At 39.9% G+C, this 22,140-nt stretch overlaps 1 protein-coding gene across 6 annotated transcripts in view; it reads left to right on the forward strand.

Moving 5' to 3' along the window:
• The window catches only part of LOC138763133 (DDB1- and CUL4-associated factor 1-like), a 144,634-nt gene that overhangs the window by 81,937 nt on the left and 40,557 nt on the right, over positions 1-22,140 (forward strand). For 5 of the 6 annotated variants that reach the window (XM_069936798.1, XM_069936795.1, XM_069936797.1 and 2 more), the window contains 5 exons: positions 1,202-1,267; positions 1,817-1,986; positions 6,677-6,801; positions 9,704-10,973; positions 13,771-13,969. In XM_069936798.1, the coding sequence (XP_069792899.1) occupies positions 1,202-1,267; positions 1,817-1,986; positions 6,677-6,801; positions 9,704-10,973; positions 13,771-13,969 (1,830 nt within the window). The remainder of the gene's footprint in view (positions 1-1,201; positions 1,268-1,816; positions 1,987-6,676; positions 6,802-9,703; positions 10,974-13,770; positions 13,970-22,140) is intronic. The other variant, XM_069936799.1, reaches the window with a different exon arrangement.

Below are 22,140 nucleotides of genomic sequence, written 5' to 3' on the forward strand. Positions count from 1 at the left end.
TCTTTTCAATGCAGGTGGAAGGATTGGCACCAGAATAAAACCTGCAGCAGAATGTTTGTTGGTTTTGGCCTGGTGCAATGAAAGTTTTGATTTGTACCATATTCTTAAAAAATCATTTGTATTTAAAATCAATGATTGCTTTGAAGTTTGATTAGAAATGCAAACCTTTTTTTTGAGGGGAGTGCCATCATTCTTGGTTAAAAGTCCATTGCAATAAAATATTTAAAGCTCCTTACCAGAGAATAACAGATTAGTCCAGCTGCCTCACAAACTGCTGCTGTTGCTTATTCCCAAGGCCAACGCAGCCCATATAAAGTCAACCTCGATGCAGAGGATTCTGCTTTGCAGAAATGCAAAATCATGGAAAATCAATGTTCCTTGTGAGCCTTCAACTAAGCTTCACCTTCAAAGCCCAGGTAAAACACCTCAGGAATTAGTAAGATAGTTTGAAAAATGTTCCCAGTCATGGTGTCTGAAGCTGCAGATAAGCAGAAAGCTGCATAGAGCATTTCTGAGTTGATCAAAATAAAAAAAGCTTGCTTTCAATTAAAATGTTCTGTGTGTATTCTGCTAGAAAACTGTTCAACATCTTTCTCACAGCTTCAGATTGCATAAATTATTATAGTTAAGAAGAAAACAGATGAGGCACTTTTGAAAATTAAAATTTCACTGTTCATGCGTTGTCAAAAATTGCATTCTTTATCCTCTCATGCGTTGGACATGGAGCAGTAGATGCTGGAGCCTCGAAATTGGCACAAGATTTGAAATAATAAATATATAATGAAATCAGTTGAAGTGTTCACTGTTGGTAAACTAATGCTGTTGTTCATCTTGCAACATCATTTGAAGTTCTTCACTTTCCCCTGAATGCTTTCTTCTCTAGAATTTGGGCGCTTTATGACATGGTTTTGTCTACTCCGTAAACAAATCAAACTTTCTACTTTCTGAGATTTTGACCTAATCCTCTAGTTGTCACCTTCCATCAGGTGCTGGGTTCCTTTTCATGAATAACTAAAACGCTGGGAGCTGTACAAGCTGTGCTCTTTTTAACACTGTCTAAATGTATTTATTGCATCTCTTTTGAGGTGGCAACTATGCATGTTTGGGTTTCAGATGTCAGTATGCACTCAAGCAGGACCTGTAACTTGACAATGGATTCAGATTTTAAATCAGCCTTTATAAGTGACTTCTCTTTCATCAGACACTGGGTTCCTTTCGAAAGTGGGCATGCTGGGAACAGTTAATGTGTCCTGTATCCAGAAATCAGGTATGGAATTTTTGTCACAAATGCTTACCATATCTGATGCATACTTTTGTTCAAAGGGTATGGATGGATGGAGGCTCTCTTCGAACAAGCTCTCCTGCTGCTGAACGTGAGCTGCACAATATCTGCAGCATGGGAGGAAGCTTAAACCTTTGTTTCTTTCTTAGATGTATATTAATTTACCAGGATGGAGGGATCACCTGTTAGATTCAGAAGTTTTGATTCACAGAGGTTTTTGTGACGTCACTCATGGATTCCTTGTAACTTTATCCTTTTTTAGGTAGTAAGCTGGCTATGTTTCAGCATCCCTGCATCAGTTCCAGAGTTAATGACAATGAACCAGGATTTTGGATGTTATTTTCCCCCCCAAAGCTGTAGAAACCAAAGATTGATGCCTTTTTATTGCAAGAGAACCTCTCTTCCTTGGCCTGATGTTGATCATTTCCAGACTTCAGTTGTGATAGTTGGGTTGAAGCTACCAGTGAATTGGGTCCATGAAGGTGGAAGTGGCTGATGGTGGAACTAATGTTTGTTTTTTATTGTTATTTCTAGGCCTGTTCCTACACCCATAGTCAGGTCATGGAGATGATGGAGTTTCTGATTGAATATGGTCCAGCAAGACTTTTCTGGGAGCCAGCTGAGGTCTTTCATAAACTCTCCTGTGTACAGCTTCTGTTGCAGCTCATATCTATTGCTTGTGAGTGGAGGACTTATTATGGCAGGTAGGCTTTGGTCCATAGCCTATCAAAAGATTGCTCCAAAATATGGACTTTTTTTAAAAAAATTAAAAAAAAAAAAAAGTTTTCTATCCTGGCCACTAATTTTTTTCCATCACCTTGGATCCAGTGGATCTAAATAAGTTTATTCAAATCTCTGTGTTGAACTAGCTTGGCTGCTTCAATCATCTGTATCCCTTTTGGTCTTCCTCAAACCTGTGTTCATGATCTTTAAAAACATACTATCTGAATTGTACCATAAGGATTCTTTGTAGCTTGTGTGAGTGCTATTTATTGTCTAAAGTTGCCTTTTTTCTCAGTTATTGTGAAAAATACCATCATCCAAATTAGAGTTAAAAACACATATCTGAAATGTAACCACTCTGGATCCACCGTAATGTTTAGCGCCATAGATCTAGCAACTGAGGTTGGCTTTGAAGCTTCAGTCTTCTGATATTAATTGCATTATGTAATAAACAACCTGAAAGCCATGGTGCAAGATTAAGCTCTCAGCGAGAGAATGATAAATTGTTGGTAACCTGATCACTTGGGTGTTAAAAGCTTGTAAATTGCAGGGGGAAAGCATTTCCACAGTTTTGAATAAATGATTAGCTTCTTCTTACAGTATGCCCACTTTACAAAGATGAACTTTATACAAAGTGTCCTTAATGAAAAGTGTATTTAGAAAACATGTCGTGCATTTTAGAGGAATTGTAAAAGGGTGCCTGGTTCAAGAATAGGATTTAAAAAAACACTGGAATTGCTCAGTAGGTGTCACAGGAGCAGGTTGGTGGAGAAAAATGTTGTTTCAGGTTGAGGACATTTCAGGAGAACTAAATGAGACACTTGGAAAGGTAAATTATAAAGATGTTCATTTATTTTGAAAAGATCAGAGGAAGAGAATGGACAGAATTGACCCAGAATCATTTGCTTGATATGATGATCAGTAACACTACTACAATAAAACCTGAAACGAAAAGATGAGTGTTGTGAATCGAACTATGGGGGCAGGTCACTCGAACAGAGTAAAGGTCCAGTAAACATTGACTGTGTTTCTGTCAGTGAAAGGGATTGAGGGAACTGCTGAAGCAGTCTGCTGAAGATGGATGTGGAGCTTAAATGTGGCCAGCTAGATGGGTCTAATATCCAATTAGATCATTATGCATAAATTTATGGGGGAGGGTTGACTGCCCTTGAGTTGTTAAAAGGAGAACGATTGGAAGTGCCTTGTCAAAGCCTCTCCTTCTTTCCACCAGAAAGTGAGACAACTAGTGCTCCTGAAGTTTGAGATGTTCTGAATTACTTCTGACCAACTTGAGTAGATATGCTACAGGAATATACAGAGGTATTTGGACAATCAGTGCAGCCATGGTAACACAACAATAGCCATTCTGATTCTGTGAGAGCATTATCATTTCATGCCTTTTCAGATACAGCTGATATAGAAACTAACAGGTGTCACGGGCAGAGGTTCAAGTATTTAGCAATGGCAGTTTGTGATTGAGCTAGAGGCCCCCTTTGGTACACTAGATGAGCTAAGAGAAAATTCGACTTTGCTCCTGCTCCTATTTATTGACTAGTTTAAGCGTGTCATTGTGTAAATGTTGAATTAATTATGATTTGGGAAGAATATGATAAATCTTTGATAGAAATCCAAGAGTTTAGCAGTTATTTTTGAAGTGTAAATATTTGTGAGATTTGTGATCTTGCCAGGACAGCTGTTTTTGTAACTAAATTGGCTGGTGGCCTTTCACCAAGTGACTTTATCCTTTAAAAACCATAAGGATTTTGCTGACAGAAGCTTCCTGTGTTTATCAGTGATACAAACAATAACATTGGAGGATTAATGTTCTGCATTGTGCTTCTTGTTTCGTAGTGCTAGCATATCTGATCTTTCTCTAACAATATAACCAAAGGACACTGCAAATACATGGTAAACATTGGTGTCCCAAGGGGAAAAGTAAAGAATGTTCCCAATATGAAGTACAGTAAAACTCCTGGTATCCGGCACCTATGGGGATTGGTAGATTGCCAGATAAGTGTATTTTCCAGTTGATTGAGACTTACTCTTACAATGTTTAATATACCTGCATTGAGAAAAAACAATTTAAAATACAAAAATAATATACTGTACTTCACTTGCATAAATATATAAACCTTAAAGCATTCTTTGAAAACATTTAACCGTCACTGCATCTGCAGGTTCCACCCCCACCACAGAACCGCCCGAAAGATGAACAAAAACATAATAAAGCATTACCCCCCACCACGCCCACTCTGAGTTTACACAAAATGCCTCTGATTGAGGCAACTCTTACTAAGCAGGGATAAGGAGACACTTTAAGAAAGTCACCCCAATGGCGAGCGGCATCAACCAGCTCTTCATCAATGGGCGACACCATTGCTATTTCAAACAACCATATTCAAACTGCTGCTACGAGCAAAGCATGACCAAGGCATTTTGCTGACTGAATATTTGGTCCCATTGTCATCAAATTTTTGTGTTAAATCAGAGATTGTTTACTTCTACAATTTTAAACTAAAGTTTTTTTTAAACCTATTATTTGATTCTGATTTATTTTAATTTTTAAAATTTATTTTCCTCTATTTTTTTTGCCAGTTGCTTGAGGCTGCCGATTGCTTGAATTCCAGATACCAGGGGTTTTACTGTATTTATTTATACTGTTATCCACGTGTTAACTTTTTTCAAACTCTTGAAGATGCAATAAGCATCTGACTTTGTGTATGTGTGTGTGTGTGTATAACTGACTGGAAAAAATGAAACTGAACTGTTATGATCAGACTAACCAAGCAATTCTGCTTCTAGAGGACATTTTATTAAAGATTTCACATCTATCCAGTCAAAACATCCAAGGCAGAGTAATCCTGTTTGAGAAGTGGGAGAAAAGTTGGGAAGGTTGCTGTAAGCAAATGTTCCAGAAGAGAATTGTAGCAACCTCTAAGCAAGTCTTTGTTGCTTAGATTGAAATGAAAGACAATGTGACTAAAATAGAAGCGAATTTGTGTTTAAATTTGAGGCTGTGGACTTGGAATTCAGAAAAAAACAAATTGGAAAGCAGCAAGCTATTGTATAATTTTGTATGTTTGCTTTGGTGATTGAAGGATCACCACAGGCTTCAAACAGGTTACTTCAAGCTGCCTCTTGGTAACACCCTTCCCTCTATAAATACAGGTTTCGGGTTCAAAATAACACTCAAGCCTTGAGCATAAAATTGAACACAGCAGTCGGGCGAGGGGACCGACCCCTCTACCTGCCCCATCAGCCAGGGGGCCTCCTCCTCCCTCCACCCTGCCTGCACCGCCCCATTATTTTTCAGTTTCTAACCAAGCTGAATTTTTCCCCTCTGATGTGCATAAATGTTCTGGCACTATTCAAAGATCAGGTGTTTTCCTAGTTCAAGTTTTTTCCTTGACCAGAATCACGTAAATGGGAGAGATGGCTGCTTCTCCTCTCTGGAAAATAGTAGAGACTGAGTACTGTCCATTCAACATTTTCAAACCTTATAGGTTGACAGGGTAGAACTGGAGAAGAGATTTCCTCTTGTGGGTAGTCCTCCTCAGTATGCAGTAAAGTTCCACAATTGCTGGAAAGCTGAAAAAACTAGCAATCACAACCCTCCTTTTACATTTAGCAGGTCAAGGAGGATTAGTGGACAAGTTTATGGTCTTCTATTTTCTGTTTGGAAAAACAAACATTTGCTGTGTTCATAGGTAAAGCACATCATCGCCTCTAGTTTCTCAGGAGTTTGCGAAGGTTTGGTATGACTTCCAGAACCTTGGCAAACTTTTACAGAAGTGTAGTTGGAAGTGTGCTGACCGGCTACATCATGGCCTGGTATGAGGGCACCAATACCTCTGAGCAAACAGCCTGCAAAAGGTGGTGGACATAGTCCAGTACTTCACAGCTAAAACTCTCCCCACCATCAAGAATATACAGGGAACGCTCCCCTCTGAGAAGCAGCAATCATCAAGGATCCACATCAGCAAAGATCCACATCAGCAAAAAGGTCTAGATGCCACAAGATTCATACCACCAAGTTTAGAAGCAGTTGCTACCCCTCCACCATCAGACTTACTTTGCACATAATTTATTACTGAATATTTATTTTCCATATTGCACAGTCAATTTGTTTACATGCCTTTGGTTGCATTTCTCTCTTTTGTCAATCTAGCTTGCATAGTTTTTTTGCACTACCAATAAATAGAAATTCTGTGTGGCCTGCAGAAAAAAGAATCATGTATGTACTGTGACAATAAATGTGAACTTTGAACTTTAAAAACAATTCATTACGACAAGGACATGGAACTCATTATCTTGTGTATTTGAAACAAATAACATGAATGGATTTGGAGAAGCTTAAAAAATAAGTGGTGAGAATGATGTACTTTTGGGTGATGCATGTAAAGAAAGCTTGTGAGCTGCAAATGTCCTTCTGAAGTGTATATATTATTTGTGCACTAAACAGCCTTTTAATCTCTCGTCCTTAAAGTCTGTGGATGATTTTTTTTTGTTGACTCTTATTCCCTTGATGTGCCTGAGATCATAAAATTGTTCAAGCAGTATAGTTGTTTGTCCCATAATTATCCTCTACTGGGGTGTGTATGTTGCAGAGGATGTCTATTAAATTTGTGCCTGTTTGTAATATCCTAATTCTGCATGCTCTCCTTCCTTCAGGAGTGACACTGTTCGTTCTGCTCTAGATGTATTGGCTGTCCTCACTGTGGTTTCCAAAACTCAGCTTCTGTTAGCAGAACCTGTAGGTGTGATGGATGAAGGGTCTACACCTGTAACTGCTGTTGGTGAGTGGCTTTTTTAAAACACTTTTTTTGTTCCAAAGATTAACAAGTATGAGTGAGAATTTTTCTGCGGGATGGGTGGAGTATAAGAGATTGATGTTAACTGAATCTGAATTCAATTTGAACCCAAATGTGATAAGAGGTTACATTTATTGGAGCCATTTTTGAAAATAATGCTGCAGTTTAGTCCCTAATGGCCAACAAAGGAGCGTTTTACATTGCGTTGAGGTGACCCTGCTCTACCCGCTATACACCTATGACTGTGGTTTGGTACAACAACACCATCTACAAATTTGTTGATGATATCACAGTGGTGGGTGGTATAAAGAGGGGGCAATTATGAGCCCAGAGGATCCAAAAACCCAGCAGTAATAGAAATTCACTAAGACAAATGATTGCTTAAACAAAAGTTGCTTTCAATTATTTTTAAACATGAAAACAGATCAAACTTTAACTTATTACTATTAACTAACCTAACTTAACCCCCTTCTAATTCTAAGCGCATATGTATGTAAGTTCAGAAAAGTTCTTTGATTCACTGTCCAAACTCACTTCTCACTCCTCCAAGTTCATTGATATCAGGCAATTTTTGTACTGTGCACAGAATTTAACATTTATGAATTTCACCAGGCTTTGGTGCTTGAAAGGTAAATGGTTTATGGCTCAGAAAGGTTCTTGTTGGTTTTCATAGAGAGATTTGTTGCTCATTGGACACCCACAACTGATCCCTTTCGATCAGCCACTTCAGTGTCTTGCTGAAGAAACTTGCCCCATCAGGGTTTTCCAGATAACCGCTTTCTTTCAGGTCACCACAGATTTCCTTTTCTGTTTCACTTATTTCAGGTGAAACATTATACAGCCAGCCATCTCCTCTTGTATGGATACAGGGCTTTGACCAGGCTGAACTAAGAACTCACAAAATGGGGTTTTTCCACAAGCTTGCTAGCTTGTCCTGTTCCAGTCCCAGCTGCTGCTGCTGAACTGTAGAACTGAATTCTCTCTCTCTCTCTCTCTCTCTCTCTCTCTCTCTCTCTCTCTCTCTCTCTCTCTCTCTCTCTCTCTCTCTCTCTCTCACTCAGAGAAAACCACATGACCCTCTTAGAACAGCCAACTGCATTCAGACTGCGTCTCCGGACCTAATCTTCCCAGTTCGTTCATCTGTTGCTTTCCAAAACAATAATCCATTACTCCACAGCATGTCCAATTAACACCTACTTGTGAAGTCCTTATAGGTATAAAATATAACATAATCTGTCACAGGGTGATGAGTCAGCATACAGGAGGGAGTTGAAAACTTGGCTGGATGGTGCACTAACAACAACCTCACATTCAATGTCACAAAAACTAAAGAGCTGATTGTTGACTTCAAGAAGGGAAAACCAGATGTGTACGATCCAGTTATCATTGGGGGATCAGAAGGGGAGAGAGTGAGCAAATTTAAATTCTTGGGAGTTACTATCTCTGAGGATCTTTCCTGGATCTGACCCAAATGGCATTGTGAAGGAAGTACATCAGTATCTCTACTTCCTCAGGAGTTTGCAAAGTTTTGGCAAGTTTCTACAGATGTGTGGTGGAAAGTATGCTGATCGGTTGTATCATGGTCTGGTATTGGAACACCAATGCCCCTGAGCATAAACTCATGAAAAGATAGCAGACACAGCACAGGACATCACAGGTAAAACCCTCCCTACTAATGAGAAAATCTACAGAGAACACAGCAATCATCAAGGATTCACATCACCCAGCACACACTCTGTTCTTGCTCCTGTCATCAGGAAAGAGGTATAAGTGCCACAAGACTCGACCCACTAGGTTCAGGAACAGCTGTTACCTGTCCGCCATCAAACTCCTCAACCACAAACTCATTCATTGACTTATTTAAGGACTCTTACTTTTTCACTATTTTGGATTTTTTTTTCTTTTTTCTCGATAATGCAGTCGGTTTGTTTACATGTGTACATTGGGTCAGTTATTTTTGCATTGCCAATAAGTGGTAATTCTGCCTTGCCTGCAGGAAAAAGAATCTTGGTGTAGTATGTGATGTCATATATGTACTTCGGCAATAAATCTGGAAAAACTGTTATTTGGATCAGAGAGGTGGAAACTTTCAACTGTAGGTACCCTTGAAGTGTTTAATGGGACAGTGTAGAAATTGCTTTGATCTTTGTCCAGTCTGCTGTTTACGAGATCTTGGAGATGAATTCTCTCTCTACAAGGTCAAACATTGAGTTTTTAAACATTTAATTCCTCATACAGCTGACACAAAGGACTTTCACTGGGAGTATCATGTCTCACCAGGAGCAAATGTTCTTAAATTTCAGCTCAGCCAAACCTATCCACATCTTGTCCCTACTGCACCATGTTTGTGGTAGCTTTCTTGCATTTTCTTAATAGCATTTTACAAATACAAAGTTCTTGAAAAAAATTAAATCCCTTGAAATATTGTTCTTATATCTGTACTTTGCTCTGCACTATCAGTCTTGACCTAGTTCTGCATTCCGACCCCATCACTTCATGCTTCCTTTACCCAAACATCAACTGGTTGTGTTTGTAGCCACCTAAGTCCTGCTGCAGTGTATTTGAGAGCATTGAAGAAGAGGTCTTGGGTGATGAAAGTGTAAGCATCATCAATACTTGAGCCACTTTTGACAATTTTATAAAGAACATTAATGGGTGTGGACTCCTTACACATCCACAGGGCTGTAATTTTTATGTGAATGTCTATATATATATATATAATATATTATATATATATATATAATATATATATATAAAATATATATATAACATGTTGACGAATATAAACATTTACTCCCAACTAGTTTTGAGTTTTCATTTGCTACATTGCAATCCTTTGAGTTCCAAGTCTGTGATATTCATTCAAGAACTTTCCTTTCTTTTGCAGGGATGAGCATTATCCTGGGTGTTGCTGAGGGGGACATCTTTTCAAATGACGCTGAGACGCAAAAGTCTGCGCTTCAAGTCATCATCAACTGCGTCTGCGGGCCTGATAAGCGCATCTCCAGCATTGGCAAGTTTAACTCAGGGACCCCTCGACGCAAGAGCCTGCAGAACCCCAAAAGCTCAGAGAGCGTGTTGACCAAGATGTGGAACATGGTGCAGGCCAACAACGGCATCAAGGTGTTACTGTCCCTGCTGACTGTGAAGACGCCCATCACAGATGCAGACCAGATCCGCAGTTTGGCCTGCAAGGCTTTGGTGGGTTTGTCGCGCAGTAGCTCCGTAAGGCAGATAATTAGCAAGCTGCCCCTATTCAGCAGTGGCCAAATCCAGCAGCTGATGAGGGAGCCTGTGCTTCAGGACAAGCGGCACGAGCATGTCAAGTTCTGCAAATATGCCTCCGAGTTGATCGAGCGCATCTCGGGGAAGCCGCTGTCCATTGGCTCTGATGTCTCGTTGGCCCGACTCCAGAAGGCAGATGTCGTGGCACAGACGCGGATCACCTTCTCTGAGAAGGAGCTGCTGCTACTCATCCGTAACCATTTGGTGTCCCATGGCCTACATAACACTGCCTCGGTGCTCACCAAGGAGGCTGATCTTCCGAGGACACCGGCCATCCAGGCCGCCCCGCCTCATTCTTCAACCTTTGTGCCCATCGCCTCTGGAAGCTCCCCAGTCTCCTTACCCCGGACCCCAAGGCTGGCCAATGGCATTGGTTCTCGAGCCATCAACCTGAATACATTTGTGACGCCCTGCCAATCAAAGGCGGCAGTTTCTCAAGGTACCCCTTCCACACCCGGGCTCTCTTGCCCCAATGGCTCGCTGATAATTGGCAAGATAAGCTTCTGCAAGGAGAAGCCATCTCCCTGCAACAATGCCAACCTGAAGAAGCAGAGACTGATTCGTCAGAAGTCAGACTATGGGGCTTACAACCAGACACCAGCCATCAAAAAACAGCTGGACCGTCACTTACCATCCCCGCCATCCTTGGACAGCATCATTACAGAATACCTGCGCGAGCAACATGCTCGCTGTAAGAATCCTGTCGTCACCTGTCCACCCTTTTCCCTCTTTACCCCTCACCAGTGCCCAGAGCCAAAACAGAGAAGGCAGGCACCATTGAACTTCACTTCCCGTGTCACACATAGAGCTGCCTTTCCAAAGTATGGAGGAGTCGATGGGGGTTGCTTTGACCGACATCTTATCTTCAGCAGGTAACCACTTGGTTTCTGTACCTTCTTGAATAATAGTGGAACATTTCTTCATTCAACACTAACTTGCAGTTCCCATGATTTATAGAATGTGAGATCATGATGGCAAGTGTATAGAGTAAATGATAAAATATTAATTAACAGCAATGTAATAACTTAACTAAGTGCTATCCTTTGATCAGTCGATTCTAGATTTCATTGAGGATTTCACATGTATTGATTAGCACTAAATAACCAACATCCTTGATGCAGTTCAGAACATCTTTGTAACTTAAACCACAGTATTATGCTGATGTCATTAGAATTATTTAAATTAAATTTTAAATTTAGGCATACAGCATGGTTACAGGCCATTTCAACTTATGAGTCGGTGCCACCCAATTAACCTACACCCCTGGTACGTTTCAAAAGGTGAGAGGGAACTTGAGCCCCCGGTGAAAACTCATGCAGACTTGAGGATAATGTACCAACTCCTTACGGACAGCACGAGATTTGAACCCCGGTCCTGATTGCTGACACTGTTAAGGTGTTACGGTAACCACTGTGCCAACTGTGCTTGTCACATGTGAGTGGCTATCTATGATAAATGTGTTCCATAAGAGGTCAAGGACTGTATAATTTGAATTTGTTTCATTCCTTCTGAAGTTTGCATACTATAACTACAATCTATAACATCTACAAGGTGCATGGCAGCAATTAAAGGTTCTTTCACAACATTGCTCAACCTCCTCTGTCACCTGGAAGGCCAATGGCATCATGAACACCATTATAATCAATTTCCCCTCAGTGCAATAAAGTTGGTGGTACATTGATCATCGCCAGTGGGCTGATATCGCCTCAAACCGTGCATCTTGGCGCTTCACAGTTCGGCGGGCAGCAACCACCTTTGAAGAAGACCGCAGAGCCCACCTCACTGTCAAAAGGCAAAGGAGGAAAAACCCAACACCCAACCCCAACAAACCAACTTTCCCTTGCAACCGCTGCAACCGTGTCTGCCTGTCCCGCATCGGACTTGTCAGCCACAAACGAGCCTGCAGCTGACGTGGACATTACCCCTCCATAAATCTTCGTCCGCGAAGCCAAGCCGAAGAAGAGACATTTGCAAGTAAGCATTGTGTTCAAACTCCTTGCCCATCATCAGAACCACAGAGTTATACAGCAAGGAAACAGGTCCTGCCATCCAACTTGTCTATGCCAAACAAAGTGCTTAACTGAGCTCGTCCCATGTGGTCCATATCGCTGAAAACCTTTCCTATCGTTGAACTTGTCTGAATCTCCTTTCAGTGCTGTAATTTTACCTGTCTCTACCATTTTCTTTGGGAGCTTGTTCTATAACTGATGATACGAATATGTAACTGTCCCCCACTGGTGACTTGCTCCCTAGTAACTCCTCCCCTTGTGACCATGGAATAAAGGGCGACCTCCCTTTCCCTGTCCTCAGTCGAGCTTGGAATGGGGCCAACTACAAGTGTAAAGTATAATAAAGCCTATCGTTCCTCACTCTACAACTTGATAGAGCGTATCAATATGCCCACCACCTTGTGTGGAAAAACATGCCCCTCAGGTCCCCTTTAAATGTTTTCCTTCTCATCTTAAACATGCCTTCTAGTTTTAGATCCTACTCTGGGAAAAACACTGTGACTGTCCACTTTATCTATGCTCATGATTTTGTAAAACTTTGAGATCATGTGTCAGATTCCTTAAGTCCCATCCTCTCTTGGCCTTTCCTCAACTCAAAGGCATCTCTACTCAAAACCATCTTGGACACTGTGATCCTGAGCAGCACTTGCACCTCATTAATGTTAATTATTTAAACAAGTAGAGAAGCATTGATGAAATCAATCCCTAACCACATAATGTTAAAAACTTTGCCATGTATTCCCTTTATTTGGCTTTCTGCTCACCTGGGGGATTTGGGTTTGCCTCCATTCTGATGTTTCTCCATCGACTGGTGTTAATAGCAGTGTGAACAGCGTTCCCTCTGTGCCCAGTTTCATTAGTGTTGTGGCATATTATTTGAACCTTTATTTGAACAGTCTCACTTGGGGATTGCATTATGGCTGGTATTGAAAGCAAAAATAGCATTTATGGATAGGGTTGTAATTCTTCGGACCGTGTCTTTGAGATCAGTATGTCAATATGCTGAACCTGATCAGGGAATGGAGAAGCGAGAGGCTACAGATTCTGGTATCTGGAACAATCTGCCAGAGGAACTCGGTGAATTGAGCGGTATCTCTTGGGAGAGGGAGGGGGTGGGGGGCGTGGGGAAATTGTCCATGTTAGGATTAGAAGAAGAATTTCAACCTGTCACCAATTCCTTTTCCCCTGCTTAATTCCTCCAGCAGATTTTTTTGCTTCTGATGTGGGAATGATTGGGGCTTTTTCACTTGCTATGTCATGGATACTGCATCTACCTTACAATTATGATTATTGTTATTACTGATGGAGAGATTATTTTCATAATGTTCAGTGTGCTGATTAATAGACTGTAACTGATGGTGAACTCATGTTTGGGACAATAAAAGTATAGCAATACTTCTATAGTTATTTTCGGGATGCTGTCTTTGACATGCATCAACCAAAATATGATAGCATTGTTTTTTTAAATTAATATCATCCATTTCACTGAACTGTAGCAAATGTTATTCAAACACATAGCAGGTAGAAATATGACAGGTGCTACTGTATCCCATCGTTACTCTTGATCTGTGAATAAGTTTGACGCTGCGTACCCCAAATACTGCAAATACTTAACAAGAAAGAACTTGAGTCCCACACGTCACTCATTTTCTCGCTGTAGGTTTCGACCCATTTCTGTGTTCAGAGAGTCTGATGAGGAAGGGAGTGGTTTTACGTGCTGTGCTTTTTCTGCCCGAGAGCGCTTCCTGATGCTGGGGACTTGTACTGGAGAACTCAAACTCTATAATCTGTTCAGCGGCCAGGAAGAAGCCACATATGCTTGTCACAATTCCGCCATTACACACTTGGAACCATCCAAGGTAGGTAATGTCATTGGAGTTCAGACTTTGCTCATAAGTGGGAGGTGAAGTTTAAGGTGATGACATGAATTGCTTTTGTACATCATTTTTATTGACCTTGTCAAACACGATGACTAATTTAATATTTTTCTTCTTTTAAACATAACATAAATATAAAATTGACACATAATAATTAATTTGTATGCAAGTAAATGCACATGTGGCGACCCATTTACCAGCAAGCGAACTGGCTCCCAAAATGGCAGACGTGCTATGGAAAATGCGAGAAATTGACCTGCATCCAATACAGGTTTTTATCTGGGCTGATGACATCACTGATAATGTTACTTCCTGTCATTATGACAGAAGAAGTGATGTATATAAGGCCAACATTTAAGCCTGGAGGTGACAGTCTTGCACTATACTTCACAGTGAGTACACCAATGTCTAGTAGTTTAGTATAGAATACTTCACTACACTGGTGACCCCAACATAGAAAATTTTTCTTTGATGTATGCCATGGCTCTGAAATAGCCAATGTTTTGGACTTCACAACTACATGTATGGTTTGACCAAGCAGAAGCCCAATTCCAGTTGAGGCAGATAACATCTGATTCCACATGGTATTACTTACTATTGGAAGTGCCCTGGATCCAGAGACAGCATGGCAAGTTTCTGATTTTCTGCAGCTGCCTCTGGAGGAGGGCTAGTATATGGTGCTCAAGAGTCTGCTCATACACACCTTTAACCTCTCATGACGTGAGCAAGCGGCCCATTTACTTCACTTGGATGGCTGAGAGACAGAACTCCTTCCATGTTTATGAATGAAATACTGGCACAAGTGGAAGAGCATAGGCCCTGCCTCATATTCGTGTAGGCTTTCTTGGACCAGTTGCCAGAAGATATCCACATGCTGCTAGCCAATGAGGATTTCAGTGACCCACAGAGAATTGTAGCCTGTGCTGACACTCTATGGTGGGCTAAGCAAGAAAGCATGACATCAGTAGGACAGGTCACCAGCACGCAGCAGCAGGACCATACAACTCCAACATTAGTCCAGCAGCAGGGTCAATCAAATCCTTTGTCAGACTGCCAGTCGGCCAGGAGACAACAGGACAAAGATAGCACCCATTGGTGTTTCTACCATCAATGATGGGGCAAAGAATTGCTGACCTCTCTGCGTGTTTCAGGGAAATGCTGAGGCTAGCTGTTGTTAATGGCTGCGGCGGCTTGCCATCAAGGCAGCCTTTTGTATGTCTGAGATAGATATTCCGGCCGGCGTTTCTTGGTGGATACAGGGGCTGAGATCAGCATGCTTCCCCCTTTGTGGTGTAACACATGTAACAGAAAACCTGGGCCATCACTGAAAGCTTAAAGCTCCAGTACTATCCAAACATATGGCACGCGTAGGATCCCTCTTCAATTTGGCAATACTAAGTTCATGTGGACATTCACATTGGCCGTGGTCGCACAACTACTACTGGGAGCTGACTTTCTTAGAGCATGTGGCCTGCTGGTTGATCTAGAAGGACGAAGGCTCATTTATACCAACACTTTCTAGTCCTTCACCCCGCATTTAGATTTCGTTACTCTTGGAGAATGAATTACCAGGTTGTTGGCACAATTATGCCACAATTCACCTTGGTGATGCCGAAACATGGGGTACAACACCATATACCAACCAAAGTCCCACTGCTGTATGCCCAAGCTCGCAGGCTCCTTCCAGATAAACTTTTGTTTAGCCAAAGAAGAGTTTGAAAGGATGGACGATATGGGTATTGTACAACGGTCCAATAGCTCCTGGGCCTCCCCACTCCGCATGGTACCCAAGGCCACAGGCAGATGGAGGCCCTGTGGTGATTACTGCAGGTTGAACATGGTTACCTCACCAGATCTGCATTTACAGGACCTTGCATCCAACCTGCAGGGACCCCGCATCTTTTCCAAGCTGGACCTGGACCTGGACCTGGTCCGAGGGTATCATCAGATACCACCCGGATGACATTCCAAAAATGGCTATTACACCTTTTGGTCTTTTTGAATTCAGAAGGATGCCTTTTGGGCTCAAGAATGTCACGCAGACTTTCCAATGTTTAATGGACGGAGTGGGACATGATCTCGACTTTACCTTCATGTATCTAGATGACATATTTATTGCTAGCCGCAGGAACATCGGTCCCACCTGCGCAAGCTTTTCACTCGTTTGAATGAGTTTGGGCTGACTATCAACTCAACCAAGTGTCAATTCAAGTTAGTAATCATTGACTTTCTGGCCCATGGAGCAAGACCACTACCAGCAAAGGTCGAGGCGATCCAGGCATTCGCTAAGCCCAGCACAGTTAAAGGCCTCCAGGAGTTTATTGGAATGGTGAACTTTTATCACCAGTTTCTCCCATCAGCAGCTTGCATCATGTGCCCCCTCTTTGCCCTGGTGTCAGGTAAGGCAAAGGATGTCACTTGGGATGAAGTGACATCAGCATTTGAGAACACCAGGGAAGCTAATGCTGCATTGCTGGTCCACCCAAGAATGGATGTCTTGATAGACCTGAACAGTGGACGCGTCCAGTACGGCAGTAGGAGGGGTGCTTGAACAATACATTAATGGGCATTGGAAACCATTGGCTTTCTTTAGCAAACACCTAAGACCACCAGAACTCAAGTACAGTGCTTTTGATCAAGAATTGTTGGCACTGTACCTAGCTATCAGACATTTCAGGTACTTTCTCGAAGGCAGACATTTCACGGTTTTCATGGAGCACAAGCCACTTATATATGGCTTCACTAAGATATCAGATCCATGGTCAGCTCGTCAACGGAGACATTGATCATATATTTCTGAGTTCACGACAGCTATCGAACACATCTCCGGAAAAGCCAACGCAGTGGCAGATGCGCTGTCTCATCTGGCCATTCAGTCCATGCAGGCCTTAGCCCAAGGGGTGGACTATGTTGCGCTCATGAAAGCGCAACAGGCAGACCAAGAAATTCCACGTCACGGAACAGGAGACTCGAACCTGCAGCTGGAAGAAATTCTGGTAGTCCAGAGGGAGCTGACACATGTCATCCTTGCCCAATCGTTCCGGTGTGCTGAAGGTATTTGATGGGGTACACGTGTTGGTAAATTTATTGATTAGAACAACAGATTTGTGTGGCATGGCCTTCGAAAACAGGATAGCAATTGGGTGAAGACATGCACTTGTTGCCAGACATCCAAAGTCCAGCAACACATGAAAGCCCCACTACAATCTTTTGAGCCAACGAATCAGAGGTTTGACCACGTACATGTGGACATTGTAGACCCTCTGCCGGTGTTATGTGGTTCCCATTTTCTTCTCACTATAGTGGATCGGGCCGCACAGTGGCCAGAGGCAGTTCCACTGGCAGACATGACTACCGATGCTTGAACCAGGGCCCTCATTTCTGCCTGGATAGCACGTATCAGTCTGCCAGCACACATCATGTCTGACAGAGGTGCCCAATTCACTTCAAGCCTGTGGTCAGCAATGGCCACTCTGCTTGAAACCAAGTTGCATCACACAACTGCGTACCACTCAATCCAATGGAGTAGTAGAAAGTTTCCACAGGCGTTTGAAATCAGCCCTTATGGCGCATCTGCAGGAACCTAACTAGGTTGACAAATTGCCATGAGTACTCTTGGTCTCTCATCAAGGTTATCTTTTAAATTAATAAGAGAGATCAATAATGTGGAACCACTGGTGACCCCCAGTGAACAGGCAAAGAACCACTGGGACTTAGAATAATTATAATTTCTTCCAATTATAAAAAAAATTCTAGGAGTGGGCCCCACAATTTCATAAATTTAAGATTCTATCTTTAATATTATATCTAATTTTCTCTAAATTTAAATAGGACATTACATCATATAACCACTGTGTATGAGAAGAGGATGAGTCGTCTTTCCATTTCAATAAAATTGCTCGTTTGGCTATCAACATGGTAAAAGCTAGAACTTTTTCCTGAGACGCCGATATAAGTTTATCTGAATCACGAGAAAAAACAAACAAAGCATTAATAGGCAAGGTTCCAAATTAATCTTAAGAATCGGTGATAAAGTTTTGAAAATATCTTTCCAGAATCTCTATAAATTTGGGCACTCCCAAAACATATGAATCAAGAAAGCTTCAAAAATTGTAATAAGCAATGTCTTGAACAAAATGAAGAATCATTATTCAAGCTAAGAGTAGAATACCAATCTTCATCTGAGAATGTTAAATTCAAATCTTGTTCCCAATCGCTCTTAATCCCTGCCATGGGAGCTGAATTTAAATCCAATAAATTATTATAAATACATGATGTTAATCCACCATGAAAATAAAACCGTAAATTTAAAAAACAGATCAAGAATATTACTATTGGAAATTTGCAGAAAGTCAGAAATCATGGACTGAACAAAATGTCTAATTTGTAAATAGCTAAAAAAAAATGTATATTGGAACGATTAAATTTAGCTGATAATTGTTTGAGAAACAAAATTATCTCGAATAAAAAGATAATTAAAACTTTGAATACCTACGCCATTTCTTAAAACTTGCATCCAACAAAGACGGTTGAAAAAGATGGTTGTCTATAATTGGACTAGCCAGTGAAAAACTATTAATTCTGAAGAATTTCCTAAATTGGGCCCAAATTCTCACAAACTATTTTTCAATAATGGATTATGTGTTAATTTGGGAAAGGAAGATGGTTAAAAAAACTCCAAAAATTTCCAACATAGAAATTTTTTTGTTTTTGGAGAACTGAATTTCCATTTCTACCCAAGAGGGGCTATTCACTGGCTTATTCAAATGTAATAATAAAGGTAAATTGCATATGTTAATCGCCCAATAGTATAAACTAAAATCCTCCATTTAATGTGGTATTTTGAAGATGTGTTTTACTTATACATAGTTTCTTCGCCATAAAGAAATAGCTTAATCCAGCGAGCTGAAAAAGGTTTTAGGAATGAAAATTGGTAAAATTTTAATTTAATCGAATTAATATGTCCCATCAATGTAATGGATAAAGGTGACCAACCCGACAATAATATTTTTTAGACTGCAATGTTGGGAAAATTACTGAAAATATTTACAAATGTTTCCAGTACGATTTACACTGCAGGCTTCCTCCAAAAAATTGTAGTGGTTCTGCAGGATCAATCGCGGTGCAGGAATTGACTCAAAATTCCTGCACATTCTTTTTTAGACAGCCTGTGTAGTGGCAAAATTCCTTGATTGTGCTGTTACATGCCTGCAGTCTAAAAAAACCCTGATGATAGTTTAATCTTATCAAATAATACCCAGAAATTCTCTTTCAATGTGTTTTTATAATTCTTTGTAATTGTGATTCCTAAATATTTCCACTATTTTAAACGGAAAATTAGAATAACTTGCAAAAACACCTTTTGAGGGTAAGAGTTCATTCTTATGTAAATTCAATTTGTAACCCGAGAACTGACTGAATTTTTCAAATAAAATTAATATTTAGAATAGAAATTTCAGGATTTGAAATAAAAAGTAAATCATATGCATAAAGTGATACTTTATGTTCAATTCCTTCTAATTATGCCTTTACATTCTCTAAATAGTTCCAGTACTATATCAAAAAGCAAAGGACTTAATGGACAACCCTTCCACATTCCCTTCTTGAGATTAAACATATCCGATTGCTGTAAATTAGAGTGGACTGACGCCTTGGGGATGAATACAATAATTTAATCCATTTAATAAGATCTGGACTAAAATTAAATTTACCTAATGCAGCAAATAGATACTCCCATTCCACCCGATTTTTAAAAAAAACCCTTTTTCAGCATCTAATGAAAGAGCACATTCTATCGAAGGAATGGAAGGTAGATATAGAATGTTCAATAATTGCTGTATCTTATAATAAGAATAACAATTTTAATAAAACCAGTTTGGTCAGAATCTATAATAAGTGGTAAAAAAAAAATTCCAATCCAGGTGCTAAAACCTTTCATAGAATCTTCATATCAATGTTAAGTAATGATGTAGATCTATAAGAAGTACATACTGTTGGCATTTTTTTAAGAATGAGAGAGATACAAGTGATAAAGGTAGCTTCTCTTCATTAAATGGACCAGTTAATATCAGATTTAGATTGGGTGTAAGATGGGGTAGAAAGAAGATGAAATTTAGTTTTAAGTTCTACTCTTGTATAATGCGGGATTTTTATTTTGAGCAAATTGTAAATCAGTTTGCTTAATCTGATTATTAAATCTAGCCTTTCCTTATTAGTCTTTTTCTTGATATTGGGCATGTACGAAATAATTTTCCCTCTTAAATATGTTTTCATTGTATTTCAAACCATCAAGTTGGACACCATTGGAGAAGAGTTAGTGGCAAAAAAGAACAGAATTTGTTGCTCAATAAAATCTAAAAATTCTCAGTCAGCAAGAAGAGTGTTATTAAATCTCCAATGTTTTTTAATGAGGAAATTATCATATAAATTCAAAAACAAAGTGTCTGGGGCATGATTGGAAATTACTGTTCCTTGATACATGATTTAGTCAGGGAAATTAATTGATTATCAGTTAAAAAGTAATCAATCCTCGTATAGGAACGATGGACATTAGATAAAAAGGAATATTCTCTATAAGTAGGGTTTCAAAAGTGCCACACATGTGTAATACCAAAATTGGATAAAAAGGAATGTATTATACCAGCAGATTTTGAAAGGAAGAGGAACAGTCTAAAGTTGTATCTAAACAACAGTTAAAGTTCTCTCCTAAAATTAATGAATATTGATTTAAATCTGGTAAAAAAAAAATTTAAAAGCTGGATTATCTATATTTTGGGGATAAACATTAGCCAAAACTACTAGTTTTTAAATAATTTGCCTGTTAAAATAATAAAACATCCTTGTTTATCTAAAATACTGTTATGAAGAACAAATGGGATATTTTGATTTATTAATATTGAAACTCTTCTTATTTTAGCATCAGAACTTGAATGAAAATATTGTCCTTTTCTTCTAAATATTAACCTGCCCTTGTCAGATTTCTTAAGTTTCTTGAAAAAAATATCTGCCTTTGTGTTTTGAGATGGGCCATAACTCTGTGTCTCTGAATTGTCCAATTCAAACCTTCAACATTCCACGAGACTATATTAATCAGAGCCATCATTAGAGCATCTATCCCGTCTGTTACCATCTATCTCCAGGGGCCACCACTTTGGGTCCACGCCATAAAAGAAAGCCAAAAATGCTTGAAATAAAGATAACCTTGCCAAGCTAAATTACCTTCCTATTAACCCTTCCACACCCCTTACAAATCTGATGATCGCCAACTGTAGTTGGGATCTGCTCAAAATGAAAAAAAGAACAAAATACTTCAGTTAAAGATCTCGAAGCTCCTTGAGCTGACTACCAATGAGGAAAAAAATAAATGGAAAAAGAATTGTTTAAAAAAAACACCACTTTCCATTTCAAAATGAACTCATATACATAAAAAATTTCAATCAAATAAGGCCTAACCTATTTTAAAGTCTCATAACCTATTCATAAAATCCAGAGTTCGTCAAGATCAAAAACATCTAAATTCTTAATAATCCATTTATCTATACAATTCTCAGTAATATAATGTTCTTAAGGTCAATTATGAGAAACAATAAATGTAATATTTTTGAGAGATTTTTGCCAAACGTAGTCTGCAAACATAATTTAATAATAAAGTAATATTTGTTGATTTTTGAAGAGTCACCATCACTCCATTGACCATTGATTCCATGACTGCCATCATTACTCTTCCTTTCAACCTGCTTCCTACAAGGACTCAATTATATTTTTTCCCTCCCAGTTTCTGTCTCAGTGAATGCTTGGATGATGTGATCTTCATATCTGTGGTTCCATTGTGTCTGTCTTTTACATCTGAAGTGGATTCCCTTCATTCATGGCTCACAATTTATTTCCATTTCCTGCAGTGCAGTTCAGCTCTTGCCCAGAGAGATGTGTTCCCTATGTCAAACCCTTCCACCCAATCTTCCCCACCTTCCTTCCCCTATCCATTAACCTGCCCATTCCAATAATTCAACCGCCCCCCGCAACCTTTCCATTTGAAAGTGCAATTTACATTTACTGTGAAATAATATCTACTCCACATTGGGGAAAAACAACCCCAGATTTAGGGATCGCTTTTCAGTCCAGTAGACACTACAATGGTTGTCTTCCTTTATACT

This window comes from Narcine bancroftii, chromosome 5, assembly GCF_036971445.1.
Source record: "Narcine bancroftii isolate sNarBan1 chromosome 5, sNarBan1.hap1, whole genome shotgun sequence".
Classification (NCBI taxonomy): domain Eukaryota; kingdom Metazoa; phylum Chordata; class Chondrichthyes; order Torpediniformes; family Narcinidae; genus Narcine; species Narcine bancroftii.